This window comes from Toxoplasma gondii, chromosome XII, assembly GCF_000006565.2.
Source record: "Toxoplasma gondii ME49 chromosome XII, whole genome shotgun sequence".
Taxonomy (NCBI): Eukaryota; Apicomplexa; class Conoidasida; order Eucoccidiorida; family Sarcocystidae; genus Toxoplasma; species Toxoplasma gondii.
The window spans coordinates 5,301,044-5,326,201 of record NC_031480.1 but is presented as its reverse complement, the minus strand read 5'-3'; the positions used below and the strand labels follow the sequence as shown (position 1 = coordinate 5,326,201).

Sequence of the window (25,158 nt, the reverse complement as noted above, 5' to 3'; positions counted from 1 at the left end):
TGCTTTTTAAGCTTCCTTCATTCCCTAGAGCATTTTGCCGACGAATTTTATTTTAACAGTCTCTGTGGTGGCGAAACAACATATTCCACGTTTCTTGTCTAGCATAATGAATAATCGTATGTACAAAAGCTTAAATGCGAATCTGGATGCTCTAATCCTGGGTCCAACAACTTCCATCTGAGGTTGTTTTTCTGAGTCGTTCGCGGTGTACTTTTCTCACCCAACTCCCAGCCCTACAACTTTGTCAAAGAATCCGCTAGCACCCCCACCGCTCTAGTCCAAACCGGCAATATGGGACTCAGAAAAGGGAAAAAAGAGGAATCGACAGAAGACAGTTCTCCTCAGTTTCATTTCCGCAGGCGTCACGTCCATAACCATGCACAGAAAGCACACAAGGCAGAGAAGCAGGACGAACCCGTTGGGCAAGATGTCCTGGAGAGAAACTCGAGGCATGACCGTCGTGCGCGTCACGGAAAGCGGGGAAACGGTGCCACCGGCAACGGGACTCTGACTCCAAAAGCGAACTTTTTTTCAAGAAGAAAAGAAAAGTACGAGACTTTGCCAGAAGAAGAGCCGCGGGAAACCTCGCCTCAAAGAGTCCCTGAGCAGACCCTTGGAGAGACCGAGCCAGAAATGAACCTTCACGGCTCAAGCAAAAATACACGAAGTGGGACAAACGAGGCAGAGATAAAACAAGCCGCCGCCTATCACGGTCGTCCTGTTAAACCCACGGACGAGTTTGGTTTTTGTAAACTCTCAGACTCGATTTTGTTTGGCGAGTCGTTCGATGGAAGCAACGGTGGAAGTTTCCGGAGAGAGCAGAGCGGCAACACTGAAGACCATGATACATCGCCGCCAGAAGCCACGCTCGGCTACCACCGTTCGTTTGGAGACAGCCTAGCGTTATCAAAGGTTTTTGGCTCCAGATCAGAGGAGGAACGACCAGTAGGCTCTCTCAGGAAAGACAGAAGCACAATCAAACTAACGTTTCTCCTTTAGTGCAGAAGAGTTTAAGGTTTCCGAATCTCCACACGTGCGCTCACAGGCCTGCATGTTACATATATCAAAGAGACATACGCAGAGGAACTGGTGTGTTTAATTTATACACGCCAATGAGCAGTTGTTTTTGGAATTACACGGATGCGGACGCACAACCGGAACATTCAAATTTGAGAAAGAGAATCGCATTCTGATTCGTAGCAGCGCCACATATCAAACTTCAACATAGATTCTGTGTTTTGCCACTCTGATGACGTCTGGCGGTTCTCCAATTATCCAGCCCAGACGCTCAAAGCTCACAAAATGCAAAAGAACATCGCAAAACTTAACCAGCACTTCACTGTTCTCTTCTACAAGAGCGAAGCTCCCGATAGACGCATAGACACAGAGAAGCGAAGTTGCCCGGTCTTTCACCGAACACTGGAGTGCGGACCTTGACACTTCTTTACGCGTCGACAAAAACAGCGAAGAAAAGGCGTCTGCCATCTTCCGCCGCTAAGTTACCGTTTTAATTCCTGAGGTTGGTGTTGCCAGTGGTTAGTTCCTTTTGGGTACGCAGAACAGTGTATTCTGCTCGTTTATATTGCAGTCGCTACTGACGGAGCCGTGTATGATGCTCTCAGCCGGGTTTTGAGATCCACAGTGCTTGTGCATTAAGTAGATGAGTGCGTGAAGAGTACGATATCTGGAAGTGAATGTAAACAGCTCCGTTGATCTCCGACAACAATCCGTAGGCTCCAGACTCTTTTCGGGTGTTTTGGCATATCGGTGCCGATCTGTCTTCATCGTTTCAAACCACGTGATTTCCCGTTACATTATGTCTCGGCCGTGTTGTGGTTTCTATTCGAGTAGGAAACACGTCACTTCCACGTCCACTCGAAAACTGCGATGTATGATTTTTGTTTTCAAAGTTCCAACCCAGATTTCCTGTTGTCCGCCGGGATTCCCGTAACGATGCGGTATCTCCTGGTTCCCGAGAAGAGGGGCATGGTATAACAATTCACCGATTCGACAAGGAGAAAGGCAAAGTTTTGCAGTCTGTCTCTGTAGACACCGTTTGTGCAGAGGTAAGCCGACAAAATCATTTATCGACAACGACGCAAAAACGTTATGTTCAAAGAAGTGTTTACTCACACGCACATACACGCGAACACGAAAATAGGACTTTCCCTCTCTCTCTCTCTATATATATATATATATATGGAGAGGTCAATGAATGATGCTCCCTATGAAAAATAGACTTATGGTTCAGGAGCATGGTACGCTGCTGGAAAACGACTGGAAACCGGTGTTGCTGATGCTACCTCGTGTCCGCGGAAATGAACCTAGATCTAAATGCAATCCGCCGTGACACAGAAAAAATTGGCCCTGGTTTCCGTTCGTCGCCTTGTGCTTTTAGGTAAGTCCACTGATTTGACAGGTTCGGGTCCGTGTGACAGCACGGTTTTTCGCAGGCTGCGCAAATGGAGCGACAGCAACAGATTGCCGAGAGTCTGCGAAGCAAAACGTGGAACGAGAAGCTCCAGTGGGGCTTGGACACGAAGAACTTGGGCAACAGCCTGTACCAGCAGAAGAAGTTTACCGAAGCTATTAACGCGTACCAAGTAAGACGTAGAGAGAAACGGATATTGCTCAGTCCGCACCGACTCGGCCGTGCGGATAGAGGTGGCGTTACACGAGGGGCAAACTCGGAGATACACAAGGACATTTGTGCCGAGGGATCTGAGGGACTCTGCGGGGCGGGACAGGCAATTCTTTATGGGCACATCTGTGCACATTTGGCTCTTCGGATTTACATGCATCCATCGAGAAAAAGAAATGAGAAAGGGGAGGGACAGTGCATTGGCCAAGCGTTAACTAAGATAAAACTTTAACTCGATACGCTTTTCACTCGGCTGTCGGGGCTTCTCGCGCCAACTCTGCAAGAGATGTATCCCCGTGGACAAACTACCCCTCTATCCGTTGGGGAATAGCTGTCGAGTCTTTTTATCAACAAAGGCACACGGCTTCATCCGATATGCGTCGTTCATGCCAGGGCTTCTGAACACTGGCTGGGGACGGTAACAGTGGACGGACCGACCAGGTTTCTCAACAGAAATTTTGGCATGTCGGATTTGTTCTATTTTGCAGGATTGTCTGTTGGCACTCGATTTGGGATCGACTGCTGACCAGCAGGAAGCCGCCCAAAGGCAACTGCAGATTCCAGCCGTTCTCAATCTCGCTGCATGCATGCTTGCCACGAAGAAGTATCACAGGTAAGTACCTCGATCCGGTAAACAGACACATGTACAGCGTAACTATACTTGTATACGTTGTTTTTGACTCTTACCGCATATATGTGTACATGGAGAGTGTTGTAAGACGTTGGATTTTGTATTCACTGAGCGTCTGCTCCGAACCCGACAGTGCGGATGTGTTTGTTCTTTTTCTTATTTTCAGATGCAAGGCTCTCTGCAATGTCGTTTTGGACCTCGAGCCTCAGTCCCTGAAGGCGATCTTCAGACGGTGAGAAGAACATGTTCACTGTTTCAGCGTTCCGCACGACATGCAGTAAACTGTGTAAGCTGATAGGTTCACACTAGCAAGGCATTCCTTAATTAGAAAATCACCCTCAACACTTCTGTTGCTTTCTGCATGCAGCGCGCTCGCGAATTTCCATCTGGGGGAGCTGGAAGAGGCGACGCAGGACCTCCAGCGCGCCTACGCAATGTGCGGGGGCCGCCGTCCCTGCGAGACAGACGAGGAGTTTTCAGCCACTCAACAGAATCTGAAGGAGAAACTCACAACAAAATCGCATTCTCTCTTGAGCACGAACAGCGAAAAGGAACAACCAACTGGCGTGTTTTGCAACGCAGAAGACAGGGAGAAGTTCCTCAGGAAGGTCAAGTGCGTCTGACGTTTGCCAGACCCTCTGGACGAAAAGCCAGAATCGACCTCAGAGTCACTCCAGATGGAAACACACAACATAGTTTCCAGTACGACTTCGGAGGCGTTACATCTGAATATGATCACACAGGCGACATACGCGTGCATACAAATATATTTGCAAAGGCACCTATAGCCTTCACCACTAAAAGTTTCTACATGTATGCGAACAGGGTGAAGCATCGATCGCTGCCCCTATAGAGAGGATTTCCTCTAGATACGAAAGCTCTCTCTTGTGCGGTGTGGAATGTTTGTGCATGTCGCCCAGCTATTACTTGCATGCAATCTCACAGCAGCAGACACGGTACGCTAAAGCGTGCCAGAATATGTTCAGCGAGGGTTGCCTGGAGTCTAGCGGCGGTTCAGGGACCCAGGTAGGTTCTGAAAAAGGCATGAATCTCAAAACAGAAACACGGGCACAGAACCGTAGGCATGCGCTCACGGGTCTTTTGTAGAGGTGATATCTGGTTAATCTCCACTAACAATACGTGGTTTAGTTGTGATCAATTAGTTCTCAGTGCCTCTGTTGCTGGCTCACTACGGCAGCCGGGGTTGACACTTCGGTACGTTACCTGGTCTTTTGGTTTCAAGACTCGATTTCCCCCCATGCATGCAGAAGCCTTGTGTGTATGTTTTTTCAGGCATGCAAGACGGGGAAGCTCCAGCTGGAGCGCCTCCCGAATCAGGTGTCTTCGATGTTTCCCCTCACACTTTTTAAATGCTCAAAGTGCAGTTTCTGTGCGCGACGTGCGGAGAAAGTCGAGTGAGGATTGGAGACGGATGCTCGAAACGGTGCCTGGAACGAAATGCATCTGAGCACAGCTCACACTGTTAGCAGTTTCGCCTTCTTTTCTCCATTTATCGGATCAAACCGCAGTCTCTGCTGTCGACAGAAAAGGAAGAAGAAAACTGAAGCAAACAAACAAGGCCTGCCTCGTTTTTCTCGCGACGAACAGAACCTTGTTTTTTTTAGCGCATCTCTCTAATTCACAACACCGAACATTTTTCTCTGCGTTTTTTGTGCATGTCTTCTCGACCAAGGCACAAGCTGTTTTCCCCTCGGCTTGTGGGGCTGGCAATATTTGGCATTGGCGCTGAATAATCTGAAGATTCGTTGATCACTTGCACCGGGACGGGCTTTTGAAGCACTCGAGCACAATTCGAGTGTATGTACACACGGACACGTACTTCTGACGACAGATTGATGGAATGTTTTTGAACGTTCAATGCACACGGCGTTTCACGCCTTGTTCGGGACGCATATGCACGCATCCGTGAATGGATACGTACTTCTATGCAAGTACAGTCTGAACCTCTGAATGGCCCCGCATGCAGACACGGACTTATGAGTCAGAAGAGCTATCGGCATGGCGATATTATGTGGGTGGTTCTGCTTTTGTTGTCTTTGAGAGCTCTGTGGGTTCCGAACGAATTCCGTGTGGCTAATGCAGTGGTTTCCTCTTTTTAAACCATTATCGTCTCCCAAAAGATTCGTTTTTTCGCATTGCAAGTTTCTCTTTCTTCACTTGCCGTCGCTTTCTGGAAAAGGTAAAGTGGGGCGACTCTGTGTGTCGGAACGAAGCTTATTTGAGTCCAGTCTCTCAAATATTTCAAGATGCTCCACAAGTGTAGAGGCTCAGAGGGGACACAATAGCTGTCTGAAGGAACACGCAAGAGAAGGAACATTGTCCTTGTTATTTGTGCCTCTATTGAACATGCGCGCAAAGCCCGCAGAATCGAAAGCCAGTTGGCAAAAACGAGGGATGCGGGAAACCTGTGACCGAAGTGTCACGCTCATTTCGGGAAAGTAGAGACAATTGACGTATGCGTGTTCTTTTTACGTTCTGCTGCCCCCCCCCCATTAGTTCCTGTCTTCATATGCATGCATAAGTGCATGCAAACAGCCTCATGACTTGCGAGCATATGATTCTAGATTTTGAGAGGACACATGAAAGACTCAGAATGGCTGATTGCTGCAGGAGTTTGATTTCCAGGCTAGCCATATACTCGCGTTCCCCAGGGGATCTTGGCCCACATGATCCCGTCGGAGAAGCCGCTTTCCACCAATTCTAGCTCTAACAAGACCGGCAATTATCTGCGGAGCTACTCCGAGAAAAAAATGAACATGCAGCTGGGCCGTTCCACAGGTGGCACAGTCCGCAGCTGCACGCAAGCAAAGCATTTCTTGCCGACGAGTAGCGTGCAACGGCACCCTGCTGGGAAAGATGTTTGGGGTTCCGGATGATGAGAAGAAAAGATCAAAACTCGATTCGTGTTTCCAGGCAACACTCGAATGAAAACACGGTATTTTCGTTATGCGATCATCACTCACATGCGGGATACCATATCTTTTTCAGAGAGGGCGTTTATTCGCTCTCTTACAGAACCATTCTGTTTCTACGGAATCGGGTATCACTATATATATATATATATATATATATATATAACGCATCTGTATCTGCATCTCTATAACTCTCCTCACATCAGATACCTCTGTGTATGTATACATATATCTATATATATTCATGTACACGTGCATGTATTTTAAATGTCTACGCGTGTACGTATGTTGCGAGACAAGAACTCGCACATGGTGAGTTCAGCTGGAAACCGACACGGCAGAACGGAAGTGGCGAGGATTACTTTTGTTTCCGTAAAGAATCAGGACAAGCAAGCGTTCATGAAAGTCTGGCAATCGCGAGAGAAGGGGTTCCCGCCGTTCGAGTCCAGCCTTGAACAACGAGAGGAGAAACCGGTCGAACTGATCTTTTTCGCGTTTTTTGGTATGCTTTTTTCTTCGTGGCTGGCAGGACACTCCGGGAAGTCGGTGACTCTGGCTGTCTCCTTGCATGTGCATGTCGTGCTACGTTTCTGTCCGTTTTCGAAAAAACGAGAGTTTGCGTGTCAAGATGTGAGTCTTTTTCCTACCCCTTTGTCTCCTTCATTTTTCATGGTGTTTCTGCTCTAAAGGGAACGAAGAATTCCGCATGTTGAGCAGACACCGCATGCACTTCCTTTGCCGTCATCCAGCCCGTTTTGCGGCAACTGAGAAAACCCCGCCGCAGTAAGAGATGTTTCCAGACATCGTTGCGCCTTCCCTCTTCAAATACCTGTCTCTGTTCTAATCTGCGGCGCACCTTGGCTATTCTTTCTCGGAAGCGCCATTTCAGCGATCCCAGCTAGAAAGCAGAAAAAAGAGTGCTTTCTCCCCTCTGGCGGTTTCTCCTCGTCGCCTGCGTCCAAGCATGCTATGCAGCTCTCTCCCTACGCGAGGAGAGACGTAGAGAACGCAGGGGAAATCTCGAACAGCGGGGGCCGAAAAACAGAGAGCACAGGAAGAGAAACAGACGAACGCGCCAGTGACGAAGTCCCCGGCCGGCAAGGATCGTCGTCGCGCAGCTCGAACTAGAGGAACTTGAGGAAAAAGAAAGCCACGAAATCAAGCGAGAACAGAGTTTCAGAGAAGGCGTCTAAAAAACCGACACTTTAAACGTGAGACGGGCTGAGAGACATGCGTCATCCTGGCCATCGTCCGTTCTCTGCGCTCTTCGCTTCCAAAGTTTCTTTCCCTCTCGTCGTCCGTCTCTGCACTTCCTCCGTTATCGCGCGGAGGCGAGGTGGACAGACACCTGAGCGAAATGGCAGTTGGCGCCGGCAGCAGAGGCGGCGAACCAAGCCCCCTGGACTCTGGATTCTTCTCAAGGTTTCAGCATCTTCCTCCTTTTGAAAATTGCTTTCGATCTCATGAGAAAAGTGATCCGGTGTTGTCAACCCTCCAGTTCTCCGTCGTAGGTAAGCGATTGAAACGTTCCCTCTCCCAGAAACGACGCCCCTATCAACAGCGCACACTCGCGCGTAGCTATTCTCCCATTAAGAGTTTTAACTTACTCGTCACGTATCCCGTTTTTCTCGTAGCCTTTCTTGTCTCTTTGTCTCTCGCCCGCGTCCTTCTCCTTCCTCGGCGTGTCTACGCTCTCTGCTCTGCCCCGTCGTTTGCCGGCGTCCTTCCCCTTTCTGTTTCCTCCCGGTCTCCTCGTATGGTGTCTCCACTTTCTCACGCTCTCTCTCCTGCCTCCGGCTGCCTACTGTTGCTCGCAGGATTTGTATCGGGCTGCGTCTGGGGCGCCATCTCCTTCGAATTTCTCCTCAACTCGCCGCTTCTCACCAGACAGAGCGGGGCGTTGAGAGACCTCGCTGAGCGACAGAAGCTGCTTGTGGAACAGAGATCCAACTTGACTCTCATTCGAGATCACGTCTCTGTGCTTCGACGCCTCCGGAAAATCATTCCGTCTTGTGCTGAGGAAAGTCGAGTCGTCCGGACGACCCAGACAAACGTTTCAGAGCCGTCACAATCTCTACGCAGCAAACGACCGGTGACCGACCATATCGTCTCCACTTCTCGTCCGTCGTCTTCGACTTCCATTCCCTTCGCTTCCTTTCCTTCGCATTCGTCTTCTCCCTCTCCCTCCTCATCTCCCTCCTGTTCTGCGTCTCCTTCTCCCGCGTTGTCTTCCTCTTCTCTGTCTCATCTTCCTTCTTCTCTTCGTGTTAGGGGGTCAGGGGAGGCGTCGCGGAACTCTCCTTTTTGCCCGAGTTCTTCTCCATTATCTTCTTCTTGCATCGGGTGCGGGGAACTGCGGCAGCAGGCCGAACAGTTGAAAGAACAGTTGCGGCATCTGTGGGATCGCGATGAATTCTTAAGCAAGCAACAGAAACGGAGCTTCTTTCTCCCTGAGTCGCTGAGAGGCTCTCCAGCCCGCGAAACGCGGGTGTCCAGTGCGACACCTGAGTCCTCACTCGCTCGTTTTCTGCACTCCAAAACCGAAGAATTTGCTTCCATACTTCGTTCGTTCTTCTCTTCCTCACTTGCTCCCTCTTCGGCGTCTTCTTCCTCTTCTGCATCTTCTTCCTCTTCTGCATCTTCTTCTCCTTGTTCGTCTGCCCCGCTTTTGAACAGCGACTTGCGAGAAAGAGCAGGAGGACCTGAGCGAGGGGTATTTTCGAGAGTCAACCGACGTCGCCTTCAGATCGGTCTCGCCTATCGCTTGAAGCTGCCTGGTCGAGTTGGCTTGCGTGTGGGCGTTGCATGCATGGGTTTTTACAGTACGTCTTTTGCAGAGGAAAGAGCAGTTTCTTGGGTGGAAAAGCAGACTTTTTCGGCCGTTCAGTTGTCGCGTCTGTGGTCTTTCTCGGCACCTCCCTATTTGCTTTCTGTGTGTTTTCTTTCTGCGTTTTCAGCTCTTGAAAGCGCCCTCTACTGTTTGCTCGAACGAGAAGGAGGCGCCACGCCGTTCACACGCCTTACAGACTGGTGGATCTCTTCTCTCTATCTGTAGGCTCCGAAAAAAACAAGAAAACTAGCCGCGCATGCAATTAGAATAAATTGTGGAGTGCCCGTCAGTTGCGTCAACCTAGGATGCCTCTCACGGTTCTGCGTTCTGCGGCTGGAATTCTGCTCAGGATTTGAGTGGCCAATGAGAAAGAGAAGTAGAGAGCAAGGGATTTTGTGCATTTTCCAGCTTCTCGATCCGCTCTCACCGTTGCCTTCATCTCGCGTGCATTGTCCTATCAATCTGTTCCTTTGGACCAGTTGCCTGCCGCCTGAGACAAAGTCTTAGCGTTTCTCTACTCTTCGATTCTCTTCGTTGCATCTCGACACTTCTTTATCTTGGCATTTCGCGTCTTTGAGCGCTCTAGCTTGCAGAGGCTAAAGCCCTCTCCCTCTCTTTCTTCTGGATTTCCGGGGCGCTCTCGTTCTTCAGGTGCTCCTCAGTGTCTCCTCTTTCTCTCTATCGCTCTCAGGCCACCCTGCGCATGAAACGCTTCCCTTATTCTTCCTTATCTCTGTTTCCGTTTCTCTCTCTCTGTCACACAGGTACGGCATCTCTGGACACACGCTCGATTGTCGTCTCCCTCCCTCTCCAGTCTCTCGGGTGTCTGTACGCCACGGGAAAGTAGGCGTTCTCGCTTTTGATCTGAGAGAGCGTGTTCGTCGCGTTTCAGCAATTTGTCGCTTTGGTGCGGCCAACAATTCAACTTTCTTCGTCTTCTTCTTTTACCGTGCATGCTTCGATATCCTGAGCTATGCCTGGCAGCTGCAGTCCCGGGGCTGAACAGTGGGAAGGCGCAGAAATACAGACTGTAGAGTTTTTCTTATTTGACACTTTTTTGACCAAGCGGGTGTTCTCTCGCCCTCGCTGGAGCCTCGACGTTGAGTTTCACTTCTTAGGGGGATGAGAGTAACTGGGAGTAAAAAAGGCACATGCATGCCCTCTGTGAAGGACAGTGTCGCGTTTCGCTTGTATGCTCGCCGGGGCGCTCCGGCGTATATACCGATCCGCGGAGACAAGGTTGATTTCGAATTCGCGCCTGCATGTGTCACCTCTCTCGCCTCTTTCGATTCTCGTTTACAAACACTCTAGGGAGACAGAGTGAAAGCGAGAGGCACACAATGGTAGTCATGTATTTGGACATACTCTGATATTTGTATGTATGTGTACTATGGGAATGGAAAAAGGAACGGATTTTCGCGAACTGTACAGACACTTCCTTTTGTCGCACCACACGGACTGACAGAAGTCGCATGGTAAAGCGTGCATTACACACGCAGATAAAAATGTTGACTTACATATATGGGTTCACACACATCCGTTTACATGTGTGCTCACTTGTGTAAAAGATACATGCCTTGTTATGAGAGAACAGCTGGAGAGATGTGCAACGAGTCTTCGGTGTCATTACACCGAGGTGCCTGTTCAGTTGAGGGAAGCCGAGATCTGACTTCTCCAACACTGTGAACAATCCCTGCCACCTTCCAAGATATATATATATATATATTATATGACTATAATTACGCATACATATATATATATATATATATATATATACATATATAAGACAATACATAAGACTCTATATGTTTGTATACGTTGCTCGAATTTAGAACTGAACTGTTTGGATGTCAGGACTTGTGCCTGAGTTTGTCAAAAGGGTATCCTTTCGTATCCTTTTCACTCATGCCGCGACAGTCTGTCGGCTGTTAGTTTTCCTCGGTGCACCATTTCCACCGGCACACCTCAAAGGGTGCATTTGCGCCAGCTTCAGCTACGTCGAACTCGAACTTCAAAGTTGCTTTTTCGTGGCATCTACCAACGCATCACAAAGTAGGAGCACACAGACCATCTAGAGGCCATGCCTCGTAATCACCGCGCAAGCGCCTTCCGTTTAGCGCAGACTCGTTCATATCTTCCTCTCTCTGCCTATGCAGGGTGCCATTGTCTCGAATACCGCATTTCGAGTTTTCATCAGTGAAAAACGGACTTGTTTCCTGCCCTGCTTTTCAAAAGCATTTTAAACTCCGTTGTTGGAGTGAGGAACGCTTCCGAAAACCGAGATTGATTCGTTTCCTCTCGTCTTCTCGACTCGGAAAAGCAAATCTGCCTCCTCTTCCTCCGACAAAAAGGACAGTTGTGCCAATTCTCGAAAACTCCCTCCGCAAGTGTAAAGAAAGCTGCTATTCATGCCCGAGGCTTGCGTCAGAATTCTGAAAGTGGAGGCGACGATCCAGTGCATGCAGTTTCCTGTTTCCTCAAATATTCATGCTGGCAAGGCAACAAACGTCCATCCACCTCTGAGTGGCAACGTTGTCTCACGGAAAATCCAGAAGATTGCGCGAGTCTGCGTTTGAATAGCTTTCGGCTTGGGTGCCGATACACCCGAGCGACGCTTGCACTCAGCGAACGTATCCATGTGCCCATGTATACAAAGCATGTGTGTACAACCGCCTGCGTATGTATATATGTATACATATGCATGCATATACAAATAAATTAAGTATATACATGTATATCTATACATATATAGATAGATATGTGCATACATAGACAAGGGGAGTTATGTCAGTGGACAGGTGGAAAAGACTCTCAAGATGCATGTGTTTGTGCATCCGTACGTCTGGCAAAAATATTCGAGGTCGTTTCAGCGAACGTCCGTCCACTGCCTCCCCAATTCCCCTTCTCAGCTTCTTGTTCTCCACAGTTTCCAGGCCGTCATCGAAATCCCAACTTTGCATCCACGTACGCCCCTCAGATTCATACACACCAACAGACACACACACACACACACATTATCGTAAGTTATATATACGCACTCGGTTATGCATGTACAGTTACAGTTCTTTAAAGGTAAACAGATGCGAATGCATTCTTTTATGTATGCATGCATATTCATATATATATATATATATATATATATGCATATTTATCTATGTGTATATACGTTTACCTATGTATATATATATATATATATATATATATATATATATATATATATATGAATGCATGTTCATATTTTCGCGTCGATTTATACGTGTTTACAGATGTCGTTTTACAAATTCATATGGAGGTGGATGAACTGTGGAGCAGTTTTGGGTGAGATCAGTGCGCCGGTTTTTTTTTGGTTCGTCGGTGGAAGATGCGGACGAGATCTCCACCCCAGGGACCGGCGCGACCCCACGGTCTAGGGAGCAGTTTCGGCACAAACTGGTACTCGACGTTTTTCCACTGGAGTTTGAATTGCCGGTTCAGCTCGTAGAAGTTCCCTGCAGACGGCGGATACGGCTCGACAGTTCTGTTGATCCGCGGCGGATAGGGAGGCACGAGATGGAAGCCGCCGTCGGCTCTGCGGACGACGCAGAAGTCTCCGTGAACTGAGGGTGCGTCGCCGACACTTGCAGGGAGAGAAGGAAAGAGAGAACCTGCGCATTTTCCTGGACGGAGCGCTTTGTTCGGCAGGCGCCGCAGTCGGTCAAATGCCCGGTGGCGCGACCAGTGCCGATAAAACCGACAGGAAGGCGAGCCAGGAGAATATCGGAGAGGAGAAGGCAACGAAGAAGAGACGAGAGAAAAAGAGAGGAGAGAAGAAACAGAAGAGGAGACAGGAGGGGAAAGGAGAGAAGACGCAGACTTGGACTTGATACAGGAGCTAGGAGAGGAGGGAAGAGCAGAGACAGGAAGGAAGAGGGGCGGCGCATGAGTAAGAGTCGAGGTGGAAGGAGAGGCAAGACCGACATGTGAAAAGAGGTGAGGAGATGGACAAGAGACAGGAGAAAAAAGCCGAGACAGAGAGGGGAAATGACGAGGCTGACCGGGCAGACAGGACTGCATGCGATAAGGGGAAAAACGGCGTGCAGAGACAGGAAGCGACGAACCAGAGGAAACGAGCATGGAAAGAGAGGGGGACAAAGTTCCACGATGGACCGCCATGATGCTTCTGACCATTACAGTGGTGGATCTTTCTGTTTATGCATCCACCACGTGAGGCCAGCCAGTAGCGGCGTAAACGCATTTAAAAGAGGCTCTTGACTTCGGCAAGCAGTGAGAAATCGTTTCTCGCATCCGCGCTCGGATTCCTCGTACTCCTGCACTCTGGGAGGAGAAAACTTGGAATTTCTATGAACCAAGAAAGAAAAAAATCGTTTGTTGCCTCAAATGCTTGCCACCCTCAAGAGTCGAGACTGGAGGGAGACTGCAAACGGAGCGACAGAGCTGCGGAGGAGACACTGAAAACGAGAAAAACACTGGCACAAACAACACCCCTCCTACACGCTCCAAAACGGAAGAATGGAGAAAAACACTGAAGAAAAGGGACAAAGGTGTACCGGAAGGAAGCGAGGTGTATACAGACATGCCCCTAAAGAAGAGGGAACTGTCCATCAGCGTCTGTTTCCGAGTTTTCCACTGTACGAGGGAGAGGCGTGACGAAACAGGAAGGGATAAGAGAAGGAAGAAGACAAAAGGCCAAACCACAGAGCGTTTTGATTTTCCAACTCGAAAATTCCTCCGTTTGGCGCAGTTCTGTTCGCGGCTCGCGCATGCATGCAGTTTGTGTTTTTTAAATCGCAAAGACACCGGTGGAACTTCGCACGTGCACACACGGTGAATTGAAGCCCGGTCAGGCGGAAGCCTCTGCTTTAAAAAAAGGATTTGGAAATCCATTGGAACTCGTGATGAAAATCTCCTCGCTCCCTCTCTTCTCCCTCCGGTTTGCATGTCTGTGTGACTGTGTTGCTAGGAGGGCTTCTGACAAACAGAGCGCTACCGCCGACTGTTGAAAATATTTCTCTCTCAAAAAGAAAGCTTCTTTTAATGCCATGGGAGCGATTAAAAGCCATTTGTCTTCCCTCTACGCATGCACATGCACGAATGCACATACATGCCAACGCATTCATTTGCATACACCTATACAGACATATATATATATATATATATATATATATATATATACGTATCAGTCAGTGTGTGAGTGCAACAGCATAGAAACTTGGAGATCCAAATAAGGGCGAGAAGGGAAGGCAAAAGGGTGTTCTTATGTGTCCACATGCACTCAGCAAATGTCTTTTTTGGAGCATCTTCCCAAGCAAATCACACAAGTCCTGTGTCCACGCGACGGCAAGAAATGTGACTTCTGAGTTCTGACAGAACGCCCTGCGATACGCGGGCCACAAAGAGTCTGGCAACTTGTTTCTGAAGTCCTTCTTCCACGGACGTTCGCCGTGGTGAATTTGATGCATGCAGTTTTCCTCTGCCTCGTTGTAGAAGAGTGTTTGCCGCGAGGAGAGAAGTCAGATACCTCTGCATGGCGCCAACAAAACAGTGGGGAAAAAGTAAAGGAAAAGAATGTTCCTTCGAGAAACCAGACAAAAAGGCTTCTTGTGTTTCGGTGGGTGGAGACAAACATTACGTACTCTTTACGTTTTTGAGGCACCATAGAGCAACGTCAAAACCTCTCAGGAAAACGAAGCAATTTCCCTACCCCAGTTCCGCTAGTCCAAGCAGGAGCATGAGCCCTCACCTGGTGTCTGTTAGCATTGGACAAGAAGATTCTTTCTTGCTTCGTGCATGCAAAAGGAATGACAGAGGCTCAGACAAGCGTAAGACCGCATGGATTTCTTGAAGTGTTCACCCGTGTGGCATCAAAGTTCATCCCTTTCAGGTGTCTTCAGCAGTCGACCCGCGGTGTGCAGCAGTAACAGAAAAAAAGCAACGCCATTTTACGTCGACTCTCAAATCCTGTTCAGTACCCTTTCGATTATCCTGGGTTCTTTGATGCCGTGGTTGATCCTGAATGCCTGGTGACTTTTGTTGCGATTCTCTCCCACACAGAAAGTTTTTCTGCGTACCGTTCCCGTGGGGCTTTCGGCCGTTTCTCTCCCGTCCATTTCCCCGTGAAACGATGTGTGCCTGTCGCGAGAAGATCGGGAGACTTCGGACCTAGAATTCAACTGTCGAATACGTAACGAGGACTCTACCATTCGTGCTCGAGTTGCTGACATGATGATATAATTTTTAAATCACTTAGGAAGTTGGAGACCGAACAGTCTACCTCTCGGATGTAAATCTAGATGTGGAGACCTGATACATCTCGAGAACAGCACCAACTTGTGTCTGTCTGGCGTGGCCGCGAATTGTGTTTTGCACTTCTGACGCGCCGCCAGTGAGACGGGGTAGCTCTGCATATCTCAACCTCAGACCCTCTAAAAGCCGGTGAACAGTTCAGGTTCTCCTTCTATCGCATTCAGTCCACCGACCATATAAAAACGTACGGAGTCAGTCGGTAATTGATTTTTTCCTGCAAAAAGAGACTTCTAAGCACCTACGTCAGATCTGTCTCCGTTTCGTCTTTTTGGATTTGAAACAGAACCCCAAAAACCGACTGTAATTGTCCCCTGTGTCTCCGGACACTGCTACCGAAACTCTACACAAACTTGTCAACCAATTCTTTAGAAACATGCCCTTTTCTCTCACAATTACTTGCACGGCAAACCTCACACGAGACCTGTGAGTCATGTCGCCTACGAGACACTTTCCGGACTCCATCAAAAACGAAACTCGAGAGACAATGTCTTTCTTGATACTTCTACTTTCGGTGTTTTTCGTGGATGAGTCGCGCCGTGTGGCAGATTCTCCCCGAATTTCGGTTTGAAAATCCAGAAACGCTTTTATTCTATGCCTCCTTTTTCCGGGGTTTCGCGTCTTCCAACTCGAGCAGCGTCTCGGAAAGTCTGAAGAGTTGCTTCTCCTGAGTTCGAAGAGAGTCTTTGATTTCCTGCAACCGTCGCGCTCCAGCTAAAGAGAGGAAACCGGATGAACAAAAAAAAGCAAACAAATGGATTCACTGAAAGACAAGAGAAAACCAGAGAACAACGCACAGAAGAAGGTTCTACGGCAACGCTCACGTATGCCGATTTATGTATCACTCTGTCTATCTATCTGTATATATATATATATATATATATATATATATATAAATGTGTATAAGCATATGCCACACATATAAAAGACATCGGCTGGCATGCACACAGGCCAAGCGAAGAGACTAGAGAGATCGACAGAGAAAGAGGAGAGAAATCTCTAGCAAGAAGAGCAAGCAGAGGACAGACCAGAGCCGAACGTGCAGAGCGGCGGCGCCGGTGAGGTCGGGAGTCTCCGATAACGGCTGTTTCCCCAACAGCTTGCAGAAGCGAAGAAACAGGAAAAGATGCTAGACTGAAGGCTCTTTCAACGGCACATGCGTCTTCTGACGCAGCGCTCCACCGGTGAACAGTGAAACAGGTAGCAGGCGCTACACTCGAGGGTCACTACGCATCTACGGAACCGGCGACTCTTGACGCTGTTAAAGAGCAACTCGCCCACAGACAGCTTTCTGTCTTGCGTTTCCCCTCCCCACAGGAAGGCCAGAGTTGAGCAAAGAAGGCGACTGCTTCTACCGTAAAAGTCGGCGGTGGTCATAACTTCCAGAAAAAAGAGAAAAAAGCAACTCCAGGACCCACCTTCACGATCCAGTTCTGGAGCGCGAGCTTTCAAAATGGAACGCAGACCGATCAGAGTACCCTGGGGGAAGACACGAAGAAGGGAAGGACAGAAATCCAGCAAACGCCTGCCTCTTGATCTCTTCGGGATCTGCCACCAGCGTCCTTGCGTTGCATCGCCGCTGGCGGGAGTCCGCAAGAACAGCAACTTAATCTCTCAGGATGGCAAAGAGCTTTTTCTTCGAGGACAAACGGATGTTTCAACTCTCACGAAACAAAGGACGCACATACCTCCGAATCGCCAACACGCCGAGTCACACATGCACATGTATATGCCAATAGACGTATATGCATGGGTGCATGTACATACCTGCATGTGTATACAGGCACATATTTACTCATATACATACGGTCACACACAAACATATCAATAACTATATACGTGCTATGTGGTGAGATGAGCCTATATCAACTGAGGGCATGTTTCCAGCAGTGCGTCTGGAGGTGAAAATGCAAATAAATGTAAACGCATCACGCGTCGCTCTTTATGTACGTCTACCAAGTTACATATATAAATGAATATATATATATATATATATATATATATATATGTATATGCATGTTTCACCACAGTAGGCACTCCCGCCACAGCAGAGTCTGCATGCACTGGGAAAACGCCTTTGTTCTCTACTGTCGGCGATGGCGACAGTTTCCTCAAGGCACAAAAGCGCCCGTGAGTAGACAGTCCAATGAGACACAAAGATTCCAGAAATTTCAGAGTTTGTGAGGCACCCGCTTTCATCTCTGGGCTCCACACACGCCACCCAAGGCATGCAGGTCTTGCAAGCGTGGACCAGACACGGCAATGCACATATGTTCACGCAGCTACGAAGTGCTCGTTGAGGCTACGTTAGCGCTACAGGTCCCCGAAGGCGAAACTTACAAGGAAGAAGAAGGGATGAATTGCTGCAGCAAAGGCAGTGGAAAAACCAGTGAATCCAAGGGCAAGAAGTTCCTTGCGACCCTCTCGGCGCGTCTGGTGCCGATAGCTGAGCAGCTGAAGAACCAAGGACACAGACGTCTCTTCACCACAGTCGTCGAAAAACCTCCACTCTTCGATACGCATCGAACCTTTCTTCAGTTTTGCATTGACTCGCAACTGTATAGAGCACAGGCATGCCAGAGAACTTGGATGTCCTCGAAAATGGGAGTTCCGGAAAACTTGGATCCCTACAGGACGGATACCTTGCTCTGGAAAACTCGGTGGTGCAAGCGCAGAAAGTTAACTCGCTTGTGTCACTTTGTCAGCCAGTGCGTCGAGAGAGTTACACAGACGGCTCGCCGGACATGCGGCAGCACAGCCGACAGCGCGCCTCTCAAACGGTTTCTGGGAAGACCAAACCAATCGCTACATGCTGCCGCCAGCAACCAGTGCTAAGTCGACATGCGAAACGTGAATCCCTCCGCAGATGACCTGCGAGCATCTCTCTACACACACAGCTCTATCCAGATATATATATATATATATATATATATATATAGGATATGTGTGGAAGATAGATGTTCAGCAGTCGATGAAGAGATACATGGGTGAACACACCGGAATGTCAGTGGAAATGTGGAGTGTTTCTCCGACAGAGAGATAAAAAAGCATTTGAGGAGACGGACGCGGAAACATCAACTCTCTGGGATTCTCGCCGAAGACCCCGAGGTACGTTCCCTCCCAGCATGCACTTTCATCTGCATAAGCCACTCTCGAACTGGGCAAATGAAATCGTCCCAGTACATATGCAGACGAATATACAAATATATATTTAAATTCAAGTAAAAATGAACTGGAGTTCGCGGTGTCACGGCTTCGCGTCCCGGCAAAAAGTGCAGAGGCGGCATTGCATGAAAACTGACCATACACCGCTCCCTTCTTCCACTTCCATCTATCCACCTAAAGTTTTATCTATTTCTGTCTATCAATCCACCGCTGCCTATCTGTGTACCTGCAGATATCTACCTGTATCTCTCTGTTGAGCTACGTGTCGCCTTCGGCTACCTGTTTGCCTGAATATCTTTTCCCTCTGTTCACCTACGTATGTCCTACATTTTCGCCTGTCTCTATCCGTCCGCCGCTATCTACCTGTTTACCGACGTATCTGTTCTATCTACCTGTTTGCCTGTGTATCTACCTATATTTTTATCTGTCTCTCTATCTCTTCATTGACGTCACGATCTACCAACCCCCACTCTGTCGATCTCTAGGTATTCCTGCATCTCGCGCTCCATCTATTTCTTGTTGCTCCGTCTGTCTGTCTGTCATCACGATCGCTCTATGAGGAAAACAGCATTTCGCATCGACGAACAGAGACAAGAGCACTAGAGTGAGGGTCGCGACGTCTATGCAGCTGGAGTACACAGTTGCTTTCCACCGAGTCGCTGGCTGCCGTTGCCCTTGACTTGAGAGACAAGAGACAGATGCAGCCGAGAGACAAGCAGTGAAGGCTTCACGCACCTCTCCGACTTCTGCCGTCATCTCTCCATGAGACCTGAGGAGATCTTCCATCTGGTCGAGAATGTCCTCCGTCTCCGGTGGCCGCGCAGCAGAGACAGGCTTCTCCTCTTGCGTCCCAGTTCTCTCTAGCCGTTTATCGAGACGAGGCGAGGGCGCGGAACTTGTCGCCTTCTTTGGCTTCCTTAGAATCTAGAAAGCCCAGGGAAACGGACGCACCATCGCCACTTGCGAACAGGTTAAGAAACCGCGCAAACGCAACTGCGACTCCGCAGTGCATATCTGCAGCTACTCGCAGGTTCGCAGTTCTCTTCTTTGAGTACGCGCATGCAGAGAGCCGCACATGCCTTGGTGAACGAGGGGAAAAGGCGTCACTGTGACAGGAGTCTCCGACGGCTCAGGGACATGTTCGCGTCTCCTGACAAAAATCCTATCCGCAGAGACACCGCTATACGCGAAGTGCGTGCATGCTTGCGTATGCAGAGCTGTATACACAGATGTCTAGATTTGGAGATGCGTTCGTCGACATGTATATAGAGCCATTCACACTTGTGTATACATATCCCCACAGCGAAGGTGACAAAAAACACGATTCCCTGAACAGGTCGAGGCCGAGCTTCGACTCCTATGTAAACACCGTTGAGTCCGATTCCTTGCTTGAAGTCGCTCTTCTTGTAAGGCGTGACGTCTCAGTACACTTAATGGTCGCGCTCTTCCCAACTGAAACGTTCTCAGCCTTCCTCTGTCGCCGTTTTTTCTGACGGTTCGCCGTCGCCTACCTCTCTCAGCATGTAGATGGCGCCGGTGTCCTTTTCCTCTCGAAGCCGCGAGACCCAGAACTGGAGCTGATGCGCGCGAGACTCCGTCTCCTCAACTGTCTCCCCGTTGGACTCTGCACTGCCGGCGCCCGCTTGGGCGACAGCCGCGGCACGGCTCGGCAACACACGACCGGTCGGCGCTTCTCGCTCTTCCCTGCTTTTCGCAGCCAGGGCAGAATACGCGGACGCAGCTGAGGAGACAGGAGAGAGGAGAGAGAAAAGAGGACAGGACAGAGAGAGACGAGGGAAGCGAGAGACATGCGGGAGGGGAGAGGAAGCGAGGGGGAGAGGGAGATGAGGAGAAGCGGACTGTGAGGGATAGACGAAGGGAGCTACAGATTCAGACGGGGAAGAGAGAAAGGAGGACTGGGAGAGGGCAGACGACTTGACAGAACCAGAGAATCTACAGATCTGCACTTTCGCCGGTAGAGCAGAGAAGGACGGCGAGAGAGAAGACAGGGAAAGTCCATGCGCAACAGCGCCCGATCTGGGGCAAGAAACGACAGAGAAGGGGACCGCCATGGTGCTTCGAGAGTCTGCAGCGAACACGCGTGAAAAGAGAAAAAGAGACAACTGAGAAAAACGCAGGAGAGAAGAGATTCAAAGGCAAGAAGAAGAGAGCGAGAAAAGAGGGAGAAGAGGGAGAAGAGGGAGAAGAGGGAGAAGAGGGAGAAGAGAAAGGAACGAACGGAAGAGAAGAAGAAAGAGAGCGAGAGAAGAGGGACAGACAGAGAAGAAGATGGTGGAAAAAACCGCGAGAGGCAGACAAGGCAGATGCCTAGAGAGAGCATGGAAAAAGAGACGAAAGGAGAGCGCAATGACAAAAAGTCGCGACAACCCTTTCTTTACAGCGTTGATGTAAGAGATGAGAAAGGAGACATGTCAAGGTGGTGGAGAGAGCGAAGAGAAACGCGGACACAGGAGGTCCTTTTCCTCAGGTGTGAGAAAAGGGTGAATTTTCAACGAAGTCTTCGAAGACACTCGAGAGTAAAGGCTGAGGCTTTGCCTAGAACTGTAAGAGGGCAAGTAAATTAGAAAGACATATTTCCTCTGGGTCGATTTCTCGGTACAAACGCATGCATGTCTTCGTGTCTTCGTGGCCCGACAATCGACTTTCGTCTATCGTCGCCGGAAACGATTCGCTTCCTGTGTTGACCATGGCCCGTTTCTTCTTTTTTCTCGAAGACTAACTGAGTTCGGCGAGGGGTGTCGGCTCTGTCGCGGCACTCTCTGAGAGCTGTTTCCTCTGTTTAAACCGACGAGAAAACCTCCACAAACTCCTTGTGGGCGCATGCAGTTTTTTACTGGTCTACACCTCTGCGCGTGCTCTCTTTTCTTCACAGCTCGATGAAACTCTTGACCTCTTTCATCGCACAGGCTCTATGAGGTGTCTGCACAGCTCGCACAGCAAAGGCCTTGGAGAGCAGCAGGAAGCCATTCGCCTCCATTCTTTGTTTGTACAACGTTCCGCCACTCAGAGTTCCTGTTGTTCACCCATTTTCATGCATATACACAATCTACGCATTTAGAAGTATATATTTCTTATACTGTAGATTATCTGTTCATATGTGTGGAGACCTATGTACATGTCTCCACCACAACTTGTCTCGTACAGAAGAGGAAGGGGAAAGTACGAGTGAAAGGCGCGTGGACGCGGTGACATGTCAAGGGTGACCATGTAAAAAGGTTTTGAGTGAGTCGGACGGCAGCAGATGCGCAACGAGGCTTCTTTCTCTGCACGATGACTGAAGGAGTCTCTCCTCCTTGTATTGGGGTGGGCACAACTACGCAGACCTCTGGTCGCACCCATTTAGTTTGAACGCACATGCATGCGTCAGTCCGAACGTAAAACTCTGCGAACCTTGGCATGCCGGTGTTTCGACCTACGCACAGCTGAAAATCCATTTGCACATGCATGCATGTGAGGACCTCTGTGTATGAGTCTTTCGCCGCAGCTGTTGATTTGCAATGCCAGACAGCCGGGAAGAAGCAGCCGCGAGACTTGGACTGGCCACCGAGGACAAGTCTGTGTTTCGCATGTCGCCTGTTGGTTTTGCCTCGTTGTTCGACGCGCTTGTGTCCTAGAGCACCGATAGAGACAAAGACTCCTTGTGGAGGCTGGAGGCACTTAATAATTAGCGATGTTCCAGGGGAATGGACGAGGAATCTGAGTCGGATCTTCGTGCTGCGAAATCGTTCCCAGTGCCTCCGATCTGTATTTCTTTTGATCTCCAGCTTCTTCTCTTTTTTCGAGTTCTCGCGCCGTGTGTCTGCGTTGTACGCAGTTTCTATTGCCTTCCTAAGCGCTTTCTGGGAGGAAAATGTCGCCATGTGAGGCGCTTCTCTCCAGAGGTCGTTCCGCAGCTCTAGCGCTCTCTGTCTCGTGCTCCCGCCCGAGCGCCGGTTGCCCTTCTCTCCCTGCGCGTCTGCCGCGGAACTCCGTCTTCACTCCTGAACCGCACAGCGCCTGTCCAACCTTCGCACACACATACACTCCAGAGGAACGTCCGGAGAGCGAGCGCAGGCGTCGGCTGTTCCGCGCCTCCCCCGCCCTCGCGAGTCCTCGCCGCGGATTCGCGAGTGGTTTGGCAGGGAAGGATGCAATACGCGTCTGCAACAGAGACAACAGCTGGTCCAAGTGGAGCGGCAGCGACCGCAGCCGCTTCTCGATTTGTCGCTTGGAGCTGAAATCCCTTCCAAGGATCCAGTTCTCAGGGAGAATCATCGTCGTGCGGACACTCGCCGATGACGCCGCGGCATCAGAGGCGCTCCTCAAAACTGCCTCTGCGTCTTGCGGGGCGGCGTCCGACCTCGTGCTCGGTTACGACTCTGAGCATGACCCTCTCGCTGTGTCAGTGGGCGGGGACTTGCCTCCGTCGCTGTCCCTCTTCGCCTCGCTCTCTCCGCGGCCGCCTCTCGCTCTGATTCAGCTCGCCAGTCCGACGGTTGCATGCATTTGGCAGCTCTCTGCTCTCGGTGGGTTGCCGCCGGGCCTCACGGCTCTGCTGCTCCGGGCCGATGTGGTGAAAGTGACTCAGGGCGCGACGGGTGAAGTGGAGGCTCTGCAGCGCGAGTTCGGCGTGTCGCCCAGGAATTTCCTTTGTCTGCATGCAGCGGCGATTGCGCTTGGCTGCGCCACAAACAGCCGCTCTCTCCAGGCGCTCTGCGGCCTGTTCCTCGAACGCTTTCTGGACAAGAGTCTCCAGCTGAGCACTTGGAGCCGCGACGCGCTCTCCCCTGAGCAGTGTATGTACGCCGCTACGGATGCGTACGTTTCGCGGCAAGTGCTCTTTGGCATGCGCGAGCAAGTCGTTCCCAAAGAAGTCATGCGTCTCGTGGAGGCGCAAGCCACTCTGCAGTTGAGGTGTACGCAGAACGAGGACAGCGAAAGGAGGGAAACAGCCGTGTCAGGCTCTGTTGCCGCGTCTGGAGATACCAAGGAGGCGGAACGCGGTGGGGGCGGAAAGTGCGAGGCTCATGCCGATGCGAACCTTCTTGTGGATTGTGCGTTCGAGACAGGGTACGACAGTCTCGACCCAGAGGGCGGGACGGCCGAGTCGAAGTTATGCTTGAGACAAGACAGCGAAGACGCTCTAGGCGACACGGACTGTCTGGAAGCGGCGAGAAGCCACCCGTCTGTGTGTCAAGGAAGCCGAGGTTTGCAGGTAACACCGGAAGGCGAGAAACGAGGCGGGAGACGGGGCTTGAGGGAAACTTCAACAGTCGGGCACGCGCAGCAAACTGAGGGTCGCACGGAGACACCGGAGCTAGGTGAAGAGTCGGAACATCGCGAGTCTGGGTCAGAGCCCAAAAGCGGAATTGTCCGGAGTAAACTGCAGGGCGCGCGCTGCGACAGAGAGGTTTTTGTAGCGACGCTGTCGAGACAGGAGTCAGAGTCTGAGAGGACGAGGAACTCGCCAGTTCTCAAACACGTGACTGGGACGCAGGCGACCCAAATGGAGGAGACGGCGCTGGACCAACTCTGCGACGGTTCTGTGAAAGCCAACGATCCGGATCAGCGAAACAGAGTGGAATTCGACCGAGAAGGAGAAGCGAGCGGCACTGGGACAGAGAGCGCCTCGCCAAGGCAGAACGCTGGACAAGCCTGGGTTTCGTTGAAAGAGACTTGCGTTGAACGCGGATGGCGATTGGAATGCACACGACTGGAAAGCTGCAGAAACGGCTTCAGAAGCGTTTTCTCCGTCAACTCCGGAGTGTCGGGTGTCTTCGTCGCCAAGAGTTCTGAGGCGCACACAAATTTGCGGGCGGCGCAAAATGACGCAGCTGCGCAAATGCTGACCCTGCTTGCTCCGCTTCTCACACGGAAACGAGAAGTCTAGACGTAGAGTCCACCCAGGATTGTGAAATCCAACTCGTTTCGCTGTCCTAATCCACTCTGGGGCGTCCACGCTCCACGGCTGCAGTGGGGCTTTCGAACCACGGCTTCCTTGCACCCAAGCGTGCAAAGGTCGAGAAGCGTAAAAGTGTATTTGTTTGTTTCCTAGCGTACACACGTTTTTGTCTGCACTCCGTGGCGTAGGGGGACGGCCATGGTCTGCGGCCGTCGGACAATAACCAGCATTTAACGATTTCTTGGGAATTAGCCAGCCTTGGTCTGGCTCAAGGAACCGGTTTTCTTTCGCCGAACCGACTAACTTTTCGTTTAGTTACTCAGCTTCTTGAATCATCGTTGCCTAGATTTGCGCTCGACCGGTCAGTGAACTTGTAGGGTCCGCCTGACGGACCCCGCGGTACGGCGGCATCGCAGCTAACTTGGGGAAACGCCGTTGGCGCTTCCTCTAGATTTTCCATTTCTAACGTCCCGAAAGGTAACAAAGGGGAAGCATCCAGTAGCTATGTGTGTGTGGCGGTAAAGGGGGAACACGAGATGCTCGATTTGAAGATATCTGGGTAAAGTACGGGGATGATTAGCGCGGCAAACAGATACGCACATTCAGGAAAACTGGACATCGGTTCCCCCGCGGCATCCCGCATCCGTGCTGTTGAAACGGAGTACGCAACACCTCCCTCTGGAAACTGCTATTTTACACAAAGAATTGGATTTCTAGCTGGCGTCCGTGCCAGGACAACTTTCGTGTGTAAACAAA

The 25,158-nt window shown here is 50.2% G+C and overlaps 5 protein-coding genes across 5 annotated transcripts; 3 read left to right on the top strand and 2 right to left on the bottom strand.

Annotated features, from left to right (window-relative positions):
- Positions 1-2,407: 2,407 nt before the first annotated feature.
- TGME49_250920 (tetratricopeptide repeat-containing protein) lies at positions 2,408-5,267 on the top strand. Its single transcript, XM_018780942.1, has 6 exons — positions 2,408-2,603; positions 3,130-3,254; positions 3,439-3,504; positions 3,640-3,885; positions 4,193-4,298; positions 4,566-5,267. The coding sequence occupies exons 1-6, from the start codon at positions 2,463-2,465 to the stop codon at positions 4,689-4,691; spliced, it is 810 nt and encodes a 269-aa protein (XP_018635080.1). The 5' UTR covers positions 2,408-2,462; the 3' UTR covers positions 4,692-5,267.
- A 2,295-nt stretch (positions 5,268-7,562) lies between these two features.
- Positions 7,563-10,037, top strand: TGME49_250910 (hypothetical protein; the record flags this gene model as incomplete). Its single annotated transcript, XM_002367331.1, has 4 exons — positions 7,563-7,716; positions 8,023-9,027; positions 9,163-9,256; positions 9,800-10,037. The coding sequence occupies 4 exons, from the start codon at positions 7,563-7,565 to the stop codon at positions 10,035-10,037; spliced, it is 1,491 nt and encodes a 496-aa protein (XP_002367372.1).
- A 4,308-nt stretch (positions 10,038-14,345) lies between these two features.
- TGME49_250905 (hypothetical protein) lies at positions 14,346-15,522 on the bottom strand (the record flags this gene model as incomplete). The annotated part of the gene is made up of 2 exons (XM_018780941.1): positions 15,005-15,522; positions 14,346-14,555 (listed from the first exon to the last, which is right to left on the bottom strand). The coding sequence occupies exons 1-2, from the start codon at positions 15,254-15,256 to the stop codon at positions 14,346-14,348; spliced, it is 462 nt and encodes a 153-aa protein (XP_018635079.1). The 5' UTR covers positions 15,257-15,522.
- A 405-nt stretch (positions 15,523-15,927) lies between these two features.
- On the bottom strand, positions 15,928-21,498 carry TGME49_250900 (hypothetical protein; the record flags this gene model as incomplete). The annotated part of the gene is made up of 6 exons (XM_002367330.1): positions 15,928-16,049; positions 16,754-16,814; positions 17,676-17,789; positions 19,236-19,424; positions 20,012-20,241; positions 21,426-21,498. 6 exons carry the CDS (start codon positions 21,496-21,498, stop codon positions 15,928-15,930), a joined length of 789 nt encoding a protein of 262 aa, XP_002367371.1.
- Positions 21,427-24,695, top strand: TGME49_250890 (3'-5' exonuclease domain-containing protein). Its single transcript, XM_002367329.2, has one exon. The coding sequence runs from the start codon at positions 22,372-22,374 to the stop codon at positions 24,388-24,390; it is 2,019 nt and encodes a 672-aa protein (XP_002367370.1). The 5' UTR covers positions 21,427-22,371; the 3' UTR covers positions 24,391-24,695.
- The last annotated feature ends 463 nt before the right edge of the window (positions 24,696-25,158 follow it).